At 44.6% G+C, this 16,995-nt stretch overlaps 1 protein-coding gene across 10 annotated transcripts in view; it reads left to right on the top strand.

The window, feature by feature from the left end:
• The window catches only part of TBC1D1 (TBC1 domain family member 1), a 113,744-nt gene that overhangs the window by 25,376 nt on the left and 71,373 nt on the right, over positions 1-16,995 (top strand). The window contains exon 1 of one of the 10 annotated variants that reach the window (XM_080588761.1): positions 6,937-7,210. The exons of 7 other annotated variants lie outside the window; for them this stretch is intronic. In XM_080588761.1, coding sequence (XP_080444887.1) covers positions 7,181-7,210 — 30 coding nt within the window. In that variant the 5' untranslated portion in view covers positions 6,937-7,180. Of the gene's footprint in view, positions 1-6,936; positions 7,211-16,995 lie in introns of those variants that run through there. 2 more of the 10 variants (XM_080588762.1, XM_080588752.1) reach the window with 2 other exon arrangements.

Raw genomic sequence — 16,995 nt, 5'->3', positions numbered from 1 at the left:
ACCAGTGATTGCTGTGAGGAAGCAAGGGGAGGCTGGAGGAGAAGGGTGCAAAATCCTTCCATAGCCATTTATCAGGGGATGATGATCCTTGTTTAATTGTCACAACCTTCACATTTCACTGCCAGGGGTGGGGTGGGTGTTAAAATAAGCAGTCTTGCATCACTCATATTTTAGGGTTTATCCAGTTATGTCCATGTGTGTGCAGTTTTGCATTGTCCCTGTGGCTGCTGCTGCTCTCTCCCCAGAGCTTTCTCAGCATATTGAAGAGCTCAGCTAGTTGTCCCTCCGCCTGGTCACACTGAGAAGAACAAGAAATACTGGCCTCCAGGGAGAAAAACGGGAAGTTTCTAACTGTTTCAGACATGGTCAGGATCTCACTGATGATCTTGAGGGCTCCACCTCTGTTTTTGTCACCACTTGTTGGCAGCATCCCCATTTGTTTTGAGCTCTGTTCTCTGGTCCTGCAATTTGCCAGTTTGCCCTACCTGTGTTCTACTCTTCCAGTTTCACAGATGCTAGAAAACCGTCTGTCCCAAAACAGAATAGATGCTTGGAACCTCTGATGCTTCTGTATGCAGAGCTTCCCCTGTTGTTTGCTTGCCACGTTGTCCTTTTGGTTTTCTTGTCTCCAGCCATTCAAATTGAAGTGATATCTCTGCAGGTCTGCCTGGACTTACCTTCAGATTCAGGCTGTGGGTTTTTTTGCTCATTTAGAGAGATCTGATCACTTGGTCACAGTTGGCTCATTCAGCAGTGCACATTTGATCTTGGTCAAATGCAAACATATAATCATGCTTTAGCTGAATTAGTCAGAAACCAAGGCAGAGTTCCTGACAGCTTCAAGCTCTTTTTTTTTCTTTTTCCTGTGAAGACAAAAAATACTCAATCCAGCATAAAGTTTGCAAATCCAAAGTTTACTCATCAGTGGTTTTGAAAGTATTTGAAGTGGCAGGATGATTTCAGCCCAGATGAGTATTATGCATCAGATGGCATCAGTAGTCATGAATGGGTACTAGGACCCTAAAGCTGGATTGTGTTTATTGTTACACTGATTGTGTGTAGCCTTGGTCTCTTTCTTTTTCTATATATTTTTATCCCAGCAGGTATCTCTGTACCTGAATATGCCCAGAGAAGCTGTGGATGCCCCATCCCTGGAAGCGTTCAAGGCCAGGCTGGATGGGGCTTTCAGCAATCTGGTCTAGTGGGAGGTGTCCCTGCCCATGGCAGGAGTAGGAGCTAGGTGGTCTTTAAGGTCCCTTCCGACCCAAACCATTCTGTGATTCTATGATATCTTGGATACCTTTGGTATCCCTCGTGTTTGTTGGTCAGATCCTATACATCTAAAAGTGTCCCTTTGTCAGCTTCTCCTCCTGTATCCAGCTTCAGGTGCTGAGGGTAAAACTACTTTTTTTCTGGGTTTAGATTCTCTATACTATTCATCCTTTTCAGAAGAGGAGCCCTGTACAGGATGATGGCAGCATTTTCCCCAGTCCCTTGTTTGAAGAAAGACTTTCAAAGCCTTTCTGCTCTTAACTTTCTGAATCAAATACTAAGAGATGATCCATTCCATTCTGGGTACCTGACTGGTCAGCCCAGCATCTGCTGTCACCCAGAACTGCCTTATAGTAGGGCAGAAGAGCAATTCATTTTCTCTAGATAGACCTTTTTCAAGGGAAAAACAAACAAACAAACAAAACTCTTTGCCCAAAACAGATCCATGGGGAAGAATCTTAAGATAACGTTAGCAGCTAGGAAAGACTTTAACCTTGTAACATGTCATCTCATGTTATCATCTCATACGCTCATGATCTCACTCTAGTTGATGAAACCTTGCCTGGAAGCTTTTGCCCAAGGAGGATTTCATTCTACTGTCTGCTGAGAAACGTGGCCCTTGGGTTCTTGTTCTTCTCTCCTACATGGTGCAGGATCGCTTGTCCCTTCGCAAATTCCTCCTTCCCTCGGTCCTCTTGCTGAGATCCAGGTTACCATGAGCAAAGGCTCATTTGGGAACTCTTTTGCTCTGACACGGTTGAGAGGGATGGATACTGCTGGCTGGGAAGAGGACAAATAATCTGCCATCAAGGCTGCCTTTCGTTCTTGCACAGGCAATGGCAGGAAATGCTAATGCTATTTGAACCAAAGAATTTTGGCAATTACAAATTTTGTAGCTGAACGAGCAATCGTATGGAAGCTAAAACCAACAGAAGCAGCTGGAAAAGGTTCTGCTGCCCAAGGTCAGTGCCCAGGGCTCTGGCAAGGAATCGTTCCCTTCTGTCGGGCTGCTGCACAGGGAGGGGATTTCGTGTTGTCTCTGGGCACCGGCCCAAAGTCTTGTGTTTTTCTTACTTGCTACTGGTTAGCAGATAGCCAAAATACTTCAGTCTGCAATCTTAACTGACTAGCAGTGCAGAGATTACCCAAAACATTGTAATTTCCCTTTCCACTGAGTGTCTGAAAGCATAATATTAAGAAGTCAAGCCCCTTTCTTCAGAGAGAGCTGGATTTCATCTTTAGCATGAAAGTGCAGCTCCAGGCAGCGGGCGTCTTTGCACTTTGCCTAAGGGAACACCCATTGCCAGTCCGTGGTTACCTGGCTGGTCTCGCTCTTATCTCTCTTCAGGGGGCTGACGTAGGTCTTGTTTGGTAAGGTAGGTTGGTTTTATGATTAATCTCTTATTTTGTTTTGCTCTGAGAAAAAATATTTTTTTTACAGTTTAGCTAAAACAAGTAACGAAGCTCACTCTTCTCTACAGTATCTTTTCAGAAACCAGCCAGTCAAGCTTGATCATCTTTGAATAGAGAAAAGTCTGTTATTTTCATTACTCTTCCCTCAGTGGATCCAGGTTAATTTTGTCTCATCTGACATCGTATGGAGGTGGCATAAAAGTCTGGAGTTTCCTTAAACAGACACCTTTGTTTTGATATCTTGTAATATAGCTGTACACAAAATATTACAAGTACTGGGGATTCATATAACAAGCAGTACTCTCACAGAAGTAACTCTTTCCGTCTTTTTCTTCTGACAAAACAGAAACCATCTAGCCCACTATGTAGAGTGGGAAGGGAAAAGACAAGACTTAAGGACATCCTAATGAACAGTTAAAACTAAGTATTGAAGGATAAAAATTGTGTGTTTTTAAACAAAGGCCAAATAATGGATAGTGGTAATTACTGGCAGGTATATTCTTTTACTGCATTTTATCAAATACTTTGTGTAGGATAGACGTGAACAGGGAAAGAAGAGGTAAATGGAATTTGTAACAGGTAATGTGAATAGAGGGGATCATCCAAGAAAAGAAGGGCTCCAAAAAACATTTATGGAAAAAGTTTCAGAGGAAAAAGCTTCAAAAGGGAATGGGGTCTGCTATAAAACTACCACCAACACTAAAACAAAAGCAGCAGGAGAGGCCAGCTCTCAAGTGATTACGGTTGTGGCTGTAATCTTAATGCAGTTTCTTGTGAGACTTTGCTCAGTGGTGACATACTGTGAAGACTCTTAAAAATATTTACAGCCATTAAACCTAAAGAAAGCTAAAATCAGAGGAGAGCAAGTCAGAAAATGTTATTCTTTTGAGTTAAAAGGTTGATTATATCAACCGTTCTTCTTTATATCTCCCCCTCTCCTCCCATTCTTACCTCCAACTGGTTTCTTTTAATGCAGAGAGCTTTGTTTGAGGAGAAATAATGAGGGTGGTATTTGTGTATGTGTAAATTTATGAAGGACATCTGTAAAACTGAAAGATCCTTTTTCTGACGATGTAAGCTTTCAGTTGTGGCTTTGAAGCATTTTAACTGCTGCTATTTTAAAAACAGCCACAAATATCTTGCTAATATTTTCCATGATAACATGGAACAGTTCACAGGAATGAGGGTTTTGTCTCTTTTTTTTTTTAAGATCATATGCTTAGATAAGATAGTGTCAAGTGCTACTTGCTGTTTATGTGATACAGATGTCATTCCCGGGCCCTGAATTTTTCCATTTACCCAAAATGGATATATAGTATTCTTGGAGAGACAGTTATTTGCACAAGCCAAACTTAAAATAGAAAAATACAGAGGTTCTTTTTTTAGGAAGTTGAACATCCTGAAAAATGAATGCAGTTATTGTTCCTACTACATCGCTTTTTTGTAAGGTGAGCAAAACAGTGACCTTTTCATTTACACTGAAGAATTCCATGCATTACCAAACATTTTTATATCTGAGCACTTAAACCTCACTGCCAGCTATTTCTCAAATGCTCATGAGTGTACCCACTCCTTCCTTCAAGGCTGGCAAATATCACCTCCATTTAACAGATAAACTAAAACAGAGCGAGTGGTGAAACAGCTTGCCTGAAAATGATGTTAACAGAAGCTGGAATTCCTTCACTGTTACTCTATCTCCTAATTCAGTGTCTTCACCACAAGACCTCCCAGCCCTATAGCATGTAGAAGATTTGAGAGCGGACATAAAAATCATACGGACGTCACTATAACAACTGCATGCAGCAGGTTTAGAAGCTGAGTAGCATGAAGTAACGCACTGAGGACGCTTTTTGAGCCGGTGGCAGTCAGGGCTAGAAGCCAGGTCTCCTGACTGACATCAGCATTTAACAGAGACTCAGAGGATATGTGTGTATTGTTAGCTGGAAACTGCGGAAGGGTGCCAGTCAGGAAGGGGGAGCTGGAAAAGCTCCCAAGCAGGCAGGGTCTCCTCAGAGAAAGGGGCAGAAATAATCATTTAGACATGTTTTTGTTCACATTCAGTGTTAGAGAGATGCAGCTCTAAGGCTACCACCACACAGTAAATATAATGTGCTGCTCATAGTTTTACAGTATGCTGTGGCATTGTTCTTGCCTGAAATAAAAGTAGACCAAGTTTGCATACTTAAAAGCTAAGTACTTCTAGGTTTCTTGTAAGGTGCCTAATTTAAAGCCCTGAGAACAGATTTTCTTTATTCATGTATGTGATCTGTACATCATGAGCAGTAGCAGCAGGAAAGTCTGTCCCCTCTATCATGCCAGTAAACCTTTAGATACCACCACCAGAGTGAGTGTTGGTCATACTTGGTCATTATTGGGTTTATGGGTAAAGAAAGTCCATGCATTCAAATGGCTCACTGCCACTATCGTAATGACAAGATAAACCAATGGCCGTGCTTGTGAATCGCTTCTACTTTCACCTGTAGAGCTATTAGAAAAATGGATCTCTGTTCTCCTTTTATGAAAATATGAAATGTATTTCTTATGGCTTTAATTATAGAAGCTGTAGCATAGGTTTTAAGTTAATTAAAAACAAGCTCCAGGAAGGCTTTGGGCTATCCAGTCATGAGAAGGTAACTGTAAATGAACTGCGTGTTGTTTAATCAGCTCGTATTGGTTAGTATTTTGTGGCTCCTTGGCAAATGTTGCTCAGGAAAAGGTGTCTACAGGATTTCAAACTTCCACATCAGATGTCTTCCTCTGACTGTGTGTCTTTGAGCAAGCCACCTAAACTGGTCAAGCCTTATGTTAATTCTACAGGTGGGTAAACTAGTATTTAGGCTGAAGACTCAACTAGAGAGTCCTAATATCCAAGGGAAGCAGATTTCTCCAGTCCTACCACCACCAGCCCAGCTTGGCCAAGGAGCTGCTGTGTGAGACCAGGGCTGGACATGCACTGCTCTGCACTACCTCTTGCAGCCACCACCATCAGATACTTTCAGTCTTAGGCTATCAGCAATATGCTGTTCCTTACCAGAGGCATTACTTCTCACGGACTCATTCCTTCATGCCATGTATGCTAGCCACCTACCCTGGGTAATTCTTAATATTCTGGGTCAGTGATCTGGTTTGGTTTTATGGTTTGTTTGTCTGGTGTTCCTCAGGAGGTGGGTGGAAGCATCGTGCTTGGTATTGCAAAGACGCAGGCATGACCTGTGCAGAACTGCTTTTGTGTTGCAAGGAGCTGGGCAGTCCCCTCAGCCCACTTAGGCACACTATCACATGCCAGTGCTGTGATGCTCGCCAAATCAGTGACAATCTGAGAAACGGTGCTTGTCATTCAGTCTTAGTGTAATCTCTTAAAAATGCACTCTATCTAATTCAGTGCTGCTGAACTGGCACCGTAAGCTGGAGGCAATAAGCTGTCTTGCTCACTTTGTAAAAAACCAGGGCATGCAAGGCTGGGGGCAGGGGAGAAGGGGCCGAAACTGCCCATTTTCTGCCTCAGTGAGCTGCAAGGGTGGCTCTGCTTCTCCCTAGCCTGCGTGCTGAGGTATCGCTCTTTTGCTTCGATTGATGCCCAGTGACTTGGACGAGTGGGACGGTGTCAGATCTGAACCGGGAGGCGACTCCATCAGCCCGAGGCCTGCAAATGCTGGCACGTGCAGGATGCTCTCTGGGTGGTTTGGCTGGCTAGATGAAAGCGGCTTTGGGCAAAGCGGAGAGCTGAATTTGGCACTTCACCGTCGCACTTTGAGCAGCTGAACTGTACTGGGAAGAAGCGCAGGGGAAAGCGCTGTGCCTTTCTGTAGGGATTTTGCAAACGTAGTTCTTCGCTTTGTCTCTATGAGGTGATGGAAAATAAAGGGCCTTTTTTGTTGGCTGAAGCGGAGCATTTCCTGTGAAATCCAAGCCTCTTTTCCTCCAGTTCTGTTCGGTTTTCCCCCTCCCTGTCACTGGGGCAGGTCCCCTCCCTTCACCCCCTCAGCTTTCAATTCCCTCCCTGCCGCCTTACCCCTGCAGGCAGAGCCACTCGTGCTCCACCTGAAGTGCCACCAGCTGCCTGACTGGAAACTTACCACCCCACGGTGGCTTTCAAAGGGGAAGACAGTAAAAGAACCAGGCGAACTTTAGGCAGGACTCCGATGCTGCCGTGCTCCCAGGAGGGGTTTTGGGGCCGAGGCCCGTGACCACAGTTTGTCAGGGCGAGTTACCTGGGGGGGGGGCAGCCCGGCCGGAGCGGGCTGAGGGCTGGAGCCCCGGAGGAGGCGGAGCGCGGCGGGGGCGGGCGCGGCCCCCGGCCCGGCCTCCGGCCCTTCCCTTCCTCCCTTCCCTTTCCCTCGCCTCCTTCTCTTCCCTTCCCGGCCTTTCCCTTCCCTTCCCGCCCCGGCGAGCGCTGTCGGAGGGCGGCTGGGGCCGCTCCCGGCCGGCGCATGAGGAGGCGGCGGGGAGCCGTGAGGGGCGCTCGGCGGCCGCCGCCGCGCCGGAGCCCGTAGGGATGTCCCCGCTCTTCGGCTGGGTGGCCAAGGTGAGCCCGGGGGTGGCCGGGGTCCGGCCGGAGAGCCGGGAGGGGCTCGGAGCGGGCACCGCAGGAAAGTTGGAAAACGGGGTTAAAAGCGAAGCCCCGGTTGTGCTGCGGGGCTGTAGGGGGGGGAAAGGTGCGAGTGAAAGTGCTGGTGTGCAGCGCTCGTGGGTGCTCCGGGCACATCTAACAGCGCTCCTGCTGCTTGCGTCCGACTCTTTGCAAAGTTTTTCTTGGCATATGTGGAATTTATAGAGGGTGGTAGGCTAGTTTATGATGTGAGACTTACTTGAGTATGCCAGTGTATGGGACCGGCTGGCTCTTGCACCTGTGTGTCAAAGACTACAGCAGTGTCCTCCACCGTGCCTGTGAAGCTACGCAAGGCAGCGGAGGTGGTTTAAGAAAATCTGGAATGTAGTTTAGAGATGATGCTTCAAAAACGTGTTGGTTTTCTTGTTCATTTCCCCCCCCCCCCATAAACACAATGTAACAGTTGTGAATGGAAAGTGACCTGTGTATGAGATTCCGTGCGGAGGCACAACGGAAAGCGCAGAAGAGGGCAAGCGGATGAGGCCGAGCCGTGTGACAGGCAAGAAGTAGGGGCTCCTTTGAGGAATTAACCTGAAAAATAAGACCGTATCTTGAAGTTAAACTAATGGGTGGTCTAGTCCGTTAGGCAGACCCATAAAACCTGGTTCTCTCGTCTGTTTTGCCAGGTGTAAATGGCCAGTTGCTTAACCGCTGTAATGCATCCTTCTTCCTAGATCTGTAAGAGGTGGTGGGGAGGGAGAGCTTGGTGGGTGACTGTGTCACCCCCATTCAGGTTCTCAGCTAGAAGGATTTGCTCTGATCTGTCCAAAAAAGGAGGCTACTTGGCCTGAAAAGTAGCCATGCCCTGAAAAGTAGAAGTGTATGCTTTCCTCTTTGTACCTGGTTTCTAAATCTGTTTAAGTAGCTACCGAGTGGGATCTTTTCTTTTATTTTTTATTTATTTATTTTAAAGTAGTTCCTTCTGCCATCACTGTGGCTCTGTCTCGCCAGTGGTGCAAGGCCTGATCTGCCGTGCGTTTACCTGAGGAAACGATCCCGTGCCGGCTGCCACAAGCACACCAATCTCATCTACAGGTGGCTGCTGTCAAAAATGAGTGACTCTGTTGGGTAAATACTGCAGGACGGAGCCGCGGGGTAGCCCATTTACCCCGCTCATTGTGAGTTTCCCGGCTGGACAAAGCCGCTAGTCAGAGAGGAGCGAGTCTTGGAAGCGGCACAAGGCAGAGCCTGTGGTGTGCAGACTTGGCTGCGCTTCTGGGGGGAGTAACAGGAGCTCCTGCAGAAACGCGCTCCTGGCTTCACTCGAAGAAGTGTTTTCTGGGGTTTCAAAGCCAGTTATTACAGCGCTGTTTCCTTGCAAGTGTTTAGCGTTAGTCTTTTAATGGCAGCTAATCACCAGCCCTAGCTTGGGAGGGAGAGCAAAGCGGTGTACTTAGAAAATGAGGCTTGTTAACAGAGGAAGCCATCCAGCCTGCCAAAATCTGATCAGTAAAACATAGAAAATACTGCTGGATGCTTTCAACACAACGGCAAGCCTTGCCGGATTTTATAAGATGGTGGCCCCTTCCAGAACAGGGAATGACCTGAGGGTGTGTTTGGGGGAACTGTCCCCCCTCGAAACAAAGCTGGGCGGCTGTTACTTAAAAAGAAAAAATGATTCCCTCACCCAGGAACCTAAGTGCTTAGTGTCCCTGTGCAAGCCCTCAGACCTATAGATACTTACAGGTGAAGTAATTTACTCCCATGTGCTATAAAATTGATCCCCGTTGTTTGTATAAGTGTTACCTTTTAACATGTATTTACTGATATTTTACATGCTGTTTTACCTTGCTCGTCTCCCATCTCCACACAGACTCCTCAGGGGTGAGTTTTGTCATGTTGGTATTGCCCACACTGGCAGTGTGGGTGCTGGCTAAACCACTGAGTGATGGTGTGGTAGATAGTGAACTCTTAAGCACTGACTTACTGTAGTCTATTAAAATGATTTAAATGAAAGAGAATAGTTATGCTTGCTGTTCCTGCATGGTTTTATACAAAATCAGACAACTGACTTCAGGGAAATACTTGACTAAGCACCTTAAAACATAGCTTGTTCAAAGTGTAAGCTAACTTTCGTCAGCTGTAGGTAGACAATAGTCACTTTAATAACCAAAGATACTTCAATCTTTATATTCGGTTTAGTTCACTGCAATAACTGCTGTAAAACATAAATAACTTTGAAGTCAAAACCCCAAAACTTTCCATCTGCAAATAAAAAATATATGGAAATGTGGGGTTTAGCAATTTATGGTGTACTTGCATACCATTAATTCATCAAAAAGAGATAATAGTACAGAGATAGTTGCTAAGAGCTTTTTTATTTGGTTTAATTGTATTTAATACAGCTTTAGTTTAAGTAAGAAAAAAAACAACTTTAGCATTAGTTATCTACAATTCCGGCTTCATTTTATAATGCAAATTTCTATTCATAATCTACCTGACAGAGTCACAATTAAGAAATGATCACTGAAGAAATAAAGACTTGGCATAATAAATTGTATAGAAAGAGAATTTGAGTAAATGCGTTCTCAGCTAGTTAAGCAATTTATGCATAGTGTCTTTCTAGTTACAAAGAAGTGCTGTGTATTATATAAAAGCTGTGTTTAGCTTCAGCTCATTTTGCCTACAGGATTATAAACCAACAAGGTACAATTAAGTAAACTAATATAAAATGCAAAGCAAGGTTGGTTACGTGATCTGAATCAAGGTTTTTTCTACAATGATTTTGGTGGCGTGGATCGATCAACCCCTGTTGGCTGTCTCCGCAGCTCCATCCCCTTCCAGCCTGCAGGACGGCAGGTCTCCCACCGTCCCCGAGAGGGAACGGGCTGCAGCAAGGCTTCACTGCAGCCCCAAGTACTTTCGAGAATGGGCCACCAGGCTGGCAAAAAAAGCACGCCGGCATTGCAGGATGGGTTTGCCACGCAGCTGTCCCCTTCTGGTTTGGCTAAATCTTGCACCTTTGACTGACAAGCTGATCGCTTGGATTTCTTCTGTACCAAAGAATGGCTTCTGGAGTATGTTCACAATAGATGCTCTCAAACTCCCAATAGCAAAGCAAGAAGTAGTTTTCTCAAGGACTGCTGAGGCAGAATCACCTGGGATCTTTCTTCAGTGTAGGAAGCGCACAAAGCATTAGGAAAGAAAACTTACACGCTGCTCAGGGCAGCAGTGCTTGGATACCTGGCTAGCATTACTCAAGTAAGATAATAAGACTGGAAATGCAACTTATTTTTCTTGGAATCCTCAGATAATTCAATATGCTGTGGTGGAAGTGATTTTGCGCATGTTTTGCCATTCTTTCTATTATTTTCTAAATAACCGAGTGCCTAATAGACCTCTGGAGGAGAATGCGTGGGAGTAACCATCTACTTCTTAGCTTAGGTCAGGAGCTGCAAATGCAGTTCATTTGCCTTCTGGAAGAGAATGAGAAGGAATGAGAGACTGAAAATCAGGAAGTGCAAGAAATCCCTCCCCTTCCTTTTTTCCTTTTTATTCTGAAAGGCCTATCTTGTCTCTTTTCCTGGTCTGTTTTAGGGTATATCCTACTCGCATGTGGGTGTGTTTTGTTATAACTGTACTGACTTGTCTCTTTATTCCCCACTGCTCCTAGTCAAGTCGAGGACCTGTGGGCATCTTTAATCCCTCAGAGAATGACTTGTGTTTTAGCCAAATGGATCAGGATTTGGTCTCATAAGGAGCCCTGATAACTGGTCATTTTAACGCTATCTAAAGCTTGGTAAACTTTGAAGTTTATTAAGCCTTAGTTTTAAGTCCATCTTACTTGTAAGATGGTAAATTAGTTGGGGAGGTGAATCAATGGTGTTTGTATCCTTTGGTGTACACCCTTGTTTGTGCTAGTGCAGTTACCCGCATAACCCTGTTTCTAAATAAATTCAGACACTTGTACGCTGAATCATGGATCAGGGAGTTAATTGTGAATTAGTGTCAAGGAAGATTTGGGGATGAGCGGGGAAGAAACGCTCAAATGCTGCAGTTTCTCTTGTAGAAGAAACTTCCCCAAAGCCTTTAACGTGGTGCGTAGAGCCAGAGGGACAGACCCTCACTTGTCTCCCATGCCAGATGCCTGCGACACAGAAAAGAGAAACTTGAGATTTCTGCAGGAGCTGCATTTCTGTGCCCAAGTTCACAGTGCCCTTGCCAGAGACTACAGGACTGCTGCTTGGTGTATTTCTCCAGGTCAGATTTTTTTTGGAGGGGGGGGAAATGTTGTCACCGACCGACAGCGTTCACATGAGTACCAATCCTCGCCAAAGGCTGAGCGTTTCGCAGGCACGCCGCTTTCTGTATGCCAGTCACTCCCCGCCTTGCCCGCGGGTCCCGGCGATGACTGAGGAACACACGCTCAGCATCCCAATGAAGTGGGTCCCGCGGTGACGCCGCTCCCTTACTCAGCAGTTACACAGCTCTCTTTGGAGCTGCTCCGCTTCTGTTCTCCCTCTTTCCATTTCTTTCTCTAGACACGGTCCGAACTACACCTGCTTCACTTACACGTCCCCGGTTCCCTGGGAGAAGCGCAGGATGCAGGCGGGCTCACTCTGCTTTTACGGGGCTCTACGATGCTGTATGGCAGCGTCCTCTGCCTCTGTAAGGTGCACGAAGGGTGCTTAGGAAGGAGCAGGTCTCTCTAGAGTGAAATTCCTGGTCATGTAGATTTCAGCTCACAAAGGCTTTTCTATTGAATCATTTATGCCTTTCTGAATTAATTTCTTATGAGCATCTACTTTCAGGTTCATGTCGACCTTCAGATTTCTTAATAAGCTAAGGCTGACGAGGCTGCTTAGCTTGCTGTTTTACACAGGTCCTGCCCTCCGCAATTCAAACCAGAACTTTTAGACTCCAACTGAAAGTTGTTTGCTTTTCTTCGCTGGAAAGCTCCCTGGCAATCGGAGCTATTAGCTGTCTTCACGTGGTAAACATGTTTTGGGCCAAACCAATAGCAAAAATACCGGTAGGTCCTGCAGGATCAGGGAGGGTTCCTGGTCCCATCAGAGACTGAGAGTGCAACTAAGTTTGGGGGTTTTCTATATGTATATGTGGCATGGCAGTTTACCTTTGGTTTACACGTGATGATCTAAAATACTGCCTGAAATCATAGCCTGCTTTCTTGGAAGGCTGATGTAATGAAACAGTCTCTAGGTGCAATAGAAGTGTTTCTGAGAACGTGAAAGCAGCAGTTTGACTCTGGGTTCCCCAAACAGAAATATCCATAAGGGAAAAGTTGGGCAAAACACCACGTTGTTCAGAGATCAGCTCACGGAGCTGCAGGACAGTCCCAGTTCGCACGGCTTTCCAGTAGCCAGCATGGATGCGAGGAATGGGGCCCATCTCAGGTATTGTTGGCATGTTGACCTTTGGCTGCTGCTGCGTGAGAATCTCAGGCCTCAAGAAGTTCTCCAGAGTTTCTGGGGTTTAGACTACTTCTTTAGTCTGTCACAAAGTGGAGCACTGTGGAGAGAGACTGTAAAAGCATGCATCTCCTTCCGTCCTCAGGGCAGCGTGCACATGAGCCTGTGTGCGTGGATGGTGCCGTTCAAAAAAAAAAAATTACATGAATCTTGGCTGAAATACCTGGAAGCTTCTCCCCAGTTTAAAAGTTGCTGGCTTTGGACATGGGAATGCTTTTCTTAGTGCCTTTTACAGCATCATCACAGGATTTTTTTTTTTTCCAGGGGGGATCTTTGATATGCAGTAACCAAACAGGATTTTCAGGTACAGATACCCTGAGAAACTGCAGGTCTCAGGAGAACAGACATAGTTATACAGGCACACTCCCGACTACTGCAAGTGGGAAAGATGAGCTAAATGAAGCAGCCCCCCCCCTTTTTTGTGTTTCTTTTTTTTTTTTTTTTTGAGTGTGTGTATGTGTGTGTTTATTTCCAGGAGCTCTGTAACCAGATGTCTTACTCTTCCTAGATCCAATAACAGTTGCCTCTCTACATTTACAGGACCCTTGGCCTGGTGCTATAGTGCCAAAGAGGTGAGCTCACTGAAGCTGTTGTCATGGAAATTTGGATGGCTAGCACTTTTCTCTAAATGTTTCATGCTGTTTTTGTTTCTTAGGACTTTTTTATAGCTTCCAATCTCCCTACAGGCAAGCCACGGAAAAGGAGATTTGGTAGAAGTGCTTTGGAGTTTTAGGCGATGATGTGCAAGGAGTCTGTCTTTAAAACTCTGTCAGTAGTTACCCAGCACCTGAACCAAAAATCCATGCTGGAATTTTGGAATGAGGATAAATCCCAGTGGAGCACAGCCTGTAGGATTTAGCATTTTGTGGCAGCGACTGACATTTTCACTTGGTGTATAGCTGGGGGAGGCTGACTTGTGTGGACTTCAGAAACATTTTTATTTGAAAACACAGTTTAGGGAGCTCATGCTACATTTAGTGGGTGAATCACAGAGTCATATACAAAACTATCTATTGTAGGCTGTTATAATTCAGGCAGCATGTTGTCAGTTTGGTGTTTTTGAAGATTCGATAACGCTTTCACACACGTTTAAAAGAATCAACACAAAAGAGCCCAGTCCATGTGAGTATTAGGTGGGGCTGAAATACCAGCAGTCCCCAGTGCTGACATCATGCTTTGGGGAAAGAAAGACACATACATGGAGGCTTTCCTTAAAATCTTGTCTTCTTTCCCTTACTGCTTTCCTTCAGCTATTCTCACAGAGCATCGCCCTTGCATCCCCCCTCCAGCTTTTTGTGGGGACCCTCAAAGTCTGTGACGTCTGTTTTAGAAACGTTGAATACTCACCACTCCCTTTTGGATTTCCTCTGTAAGTATTTAAATATAGAATACTTTGGAAATACTGTGAAGGTCAGAATTCCCTCGCTGTGAAAGGGGTGTAACCGGTGAGTTGTCCAGCTTAGCTGAAGTTCAGTGCTCGGTAGTCGTCCACCTGCCTTACCGTTTTCTAATGGAACCCAGCTGTAACTTGCGGTGAGGAGAGGAATACGAACAAAAAAGGAATAATGGAAAATTTACTCTTGGAAGAAACTGGGTAGGTTTAAAATAGCAGTCTCATAACCCTGAAAAGAGAACAGGATCTGAATTTGTGTGCATCGTTACAGTTTGTGGCTCAGTAAAGTATGATGCAGATCAGATTTGGTATTTATACAATACTAATGCAAATAAGTAGCAGGAGCTCCTGAAATGCTTATGGTGATGGGCCAGCATATATTGTTGAACATCTTTGTTTACACTCTTATCAGTACATCTTTTGTATTGATTATGGTTCTCCCTGATCTTGCACTGTCAGGTGGACACTTGGTTTGGAAAGGCACCTTGGTAGGTCTGTGTGGTGACTTCTGGTTATCTCGGTTCCCATCAGCGCAGCTAGCTTGCTCGGACTACAGTGATGGAAGAGCATCATTGATTCTCAAGATATTTGCTAAAATATTCTATTTTCAAACAAATGAGTTGGGTGCTGTGGTGTGTCTTTTCCACACTGTGGTTTTTCTTTTTTTTTTTCCTGCATTGCTTTCTGACACAGAAACGAGGAGACTCACAGTAACTAATTTCCCTGAATTTCGTCTCTTGCTGTTTATTCATTGCATAATTACTTACTGCATAAATAGTATTTCCAAACTCCTGTCAAGCATCATGTAGGACTGGATGCTGGTTCGGTGTTGTTAGGGCAGCTATCTGAAGAGACCAGATGATGCACCTGCCTGCAGCTTCAGAGGATTGTTGATGATATTGTGTAATGGCTAATGGAGAAAGAACAGGAGGATGGATTTCAGCTGTTATGCTTCAATTATTGGAGCCTTCCTACATGAGTGCTGCTTCTGAGCTCATTCAGCAGTGCCTGCATGGGCCAGGCAATAGTGCTGAAGTGAGATGATCAAAAGAAAGTTGTTGGCACAGGCTGCAGGTCTAGAGCTCTGTCCTTGTAGGGCTGTAGTGAGTTTGGTATGGGACATCGACATTCTTGTTGGAGTTCTAGGCAGCAGGGAGAACCATTTTCATGATCTGGAAGCATTGCTAAAATTCCTTCTGGCTTCTTTTCTAGGGTGACACCTTGGCTTGTCCTTGGGGTGGCTTTCAGGAGTGATCCCTTAGCTGCATTTGTCCTGGTGGTGCCTTTTATCCATATTTTGGCAACTCTCGTCTGTGCAGGACAGAATGTGCAGCTTTATCTAAAAAGGACAGTGGCATCTGTGTTTTGTCTTGGGTCATGCAAATTCACTTCTGACTGTCAACACGGGGAGCAGGCTTGGCTGCCCTGCAGCAGTTAAAAGAGACCAGCCAGTGGAGATGTCAGCCTCTAAATGAAGAAATGAGGTCTGATTAACCACCAGAAGCACAGGCAAGTGACAGTAGGTGTGAAGTAGTGCGGTGTGGGGTGGTCTGCCAGACTTGGGATGCTTGGTTTTAGCTGTGTTCCTACAACCCATAATGGCATTTGCAGTGAAATGCTGTCTTGCAGGCAGTCTGTAATTAAACAGCACACTTTCCATGCTGATCATCTTCCTCTGAATAAATCATTAAATATCTTCTTCAGACATCTAGCATCCCATCTCTTTTTTTTCCTTGCTTCACTTTTCTAGCCTACTTACATACTTGATATGGACATAATAGGCTTTTTACAGTGACTTTCAAAGGTACTTCAGGTAAGAGTTTATGGAACAAGTACGCTACAGCAAAGACACGTTTTTCCAAGCTTTTTTTCCCCAAGATTTTTGTCAAATCTGGATATGAGATGGAAAACAGGTTACAGAAAAGTTTTCACCTACTTTAAAAGATACAGCTGTCTTAAAATTTTAACAGGAGGGAAGAAGCAGGCTCTAATTTGCCTTTTATCAGCAGGAATTGGAAGCACTTGCTTTTTAGGACAATGATCCTTGACTCTTGGGAGGAAAAATTGGCAAATGCCCCTAATGTGATCTGGCTATATTTTAATGGAGGGGACGTTGAGTAAACAGTTTGCTCTTCCCATTACTTTCCTAAGGATGTTCTGGAGTTACAGGAAGCTATCACTGCGATCTTGGGCAGCAGTGTGCTTTGGAGTGTCCTTGATAACAGTTTAGAAACTATTTTCAGGAGAGTTAGAACCACGACCTATCCTGTTGCAGCTAAATTTCTTAAAAAAAAAAAAAAAAAAAAAAAAAGCTGAATTATTTTCATTCAAATTACATAATAAATGCTTTAGTTCAAATGCCTCTAATGAATAATGGGAGGTCAGTGAGCTTTCTATGAGTTGTTTCAAAAATCAAAGTACAGCTTAATTCTGTAGGTTGTTAACAATTTTTCTGTATGTTCTCTAAATAATAAGGGTCTTGATACGAGCTGTGGGTTACACTCAGGTGTATGTTTGTATTGTTCTTCCTCCTCTTCCATTACACTGAATGCACTGTGCCTTAGGAATGCCTGGTAAAAATCAGCAGCATTACCTTTAATCTTCAGATTAACGTCTGTTAGTTCTGTGAAGTATCCTGCTTTTCCTCAGATGACCACCTAGGTAGGAAACAAAGGCTGGCAAACACCTAGTTTCAGTTCATATTTTCAAATGAAGTTAATTTTCCTAAATAAATACAATATTATTTGGGGTGATTTAGAGTGTATTTTAGAAAAAATGAATACTAACAGCTAGTGTCAAGTATATATGTGGGTTTCATGGAACTATACAGTTCCATGATGACAAGTTCTGGTGATGTCTGTAACTTGTCTTCAGAGATC

Source organism: Anser brachyrhynchus (assembly GCF_964034855.1).
Source record: "Anser brachyrhynchus genome assembly, chromosome: 4".
NCBI classification, from domain to species: Eukaryota; Metazoa; Chordata; class Aves; order Anseriformes; family Anatidae; genus Anser; species Anser brachyrhynchus.
Note: the sequence above shows the minus strand (reverse complement) of the source record. Positions and strands in the feature narration are given on the sequence as shown.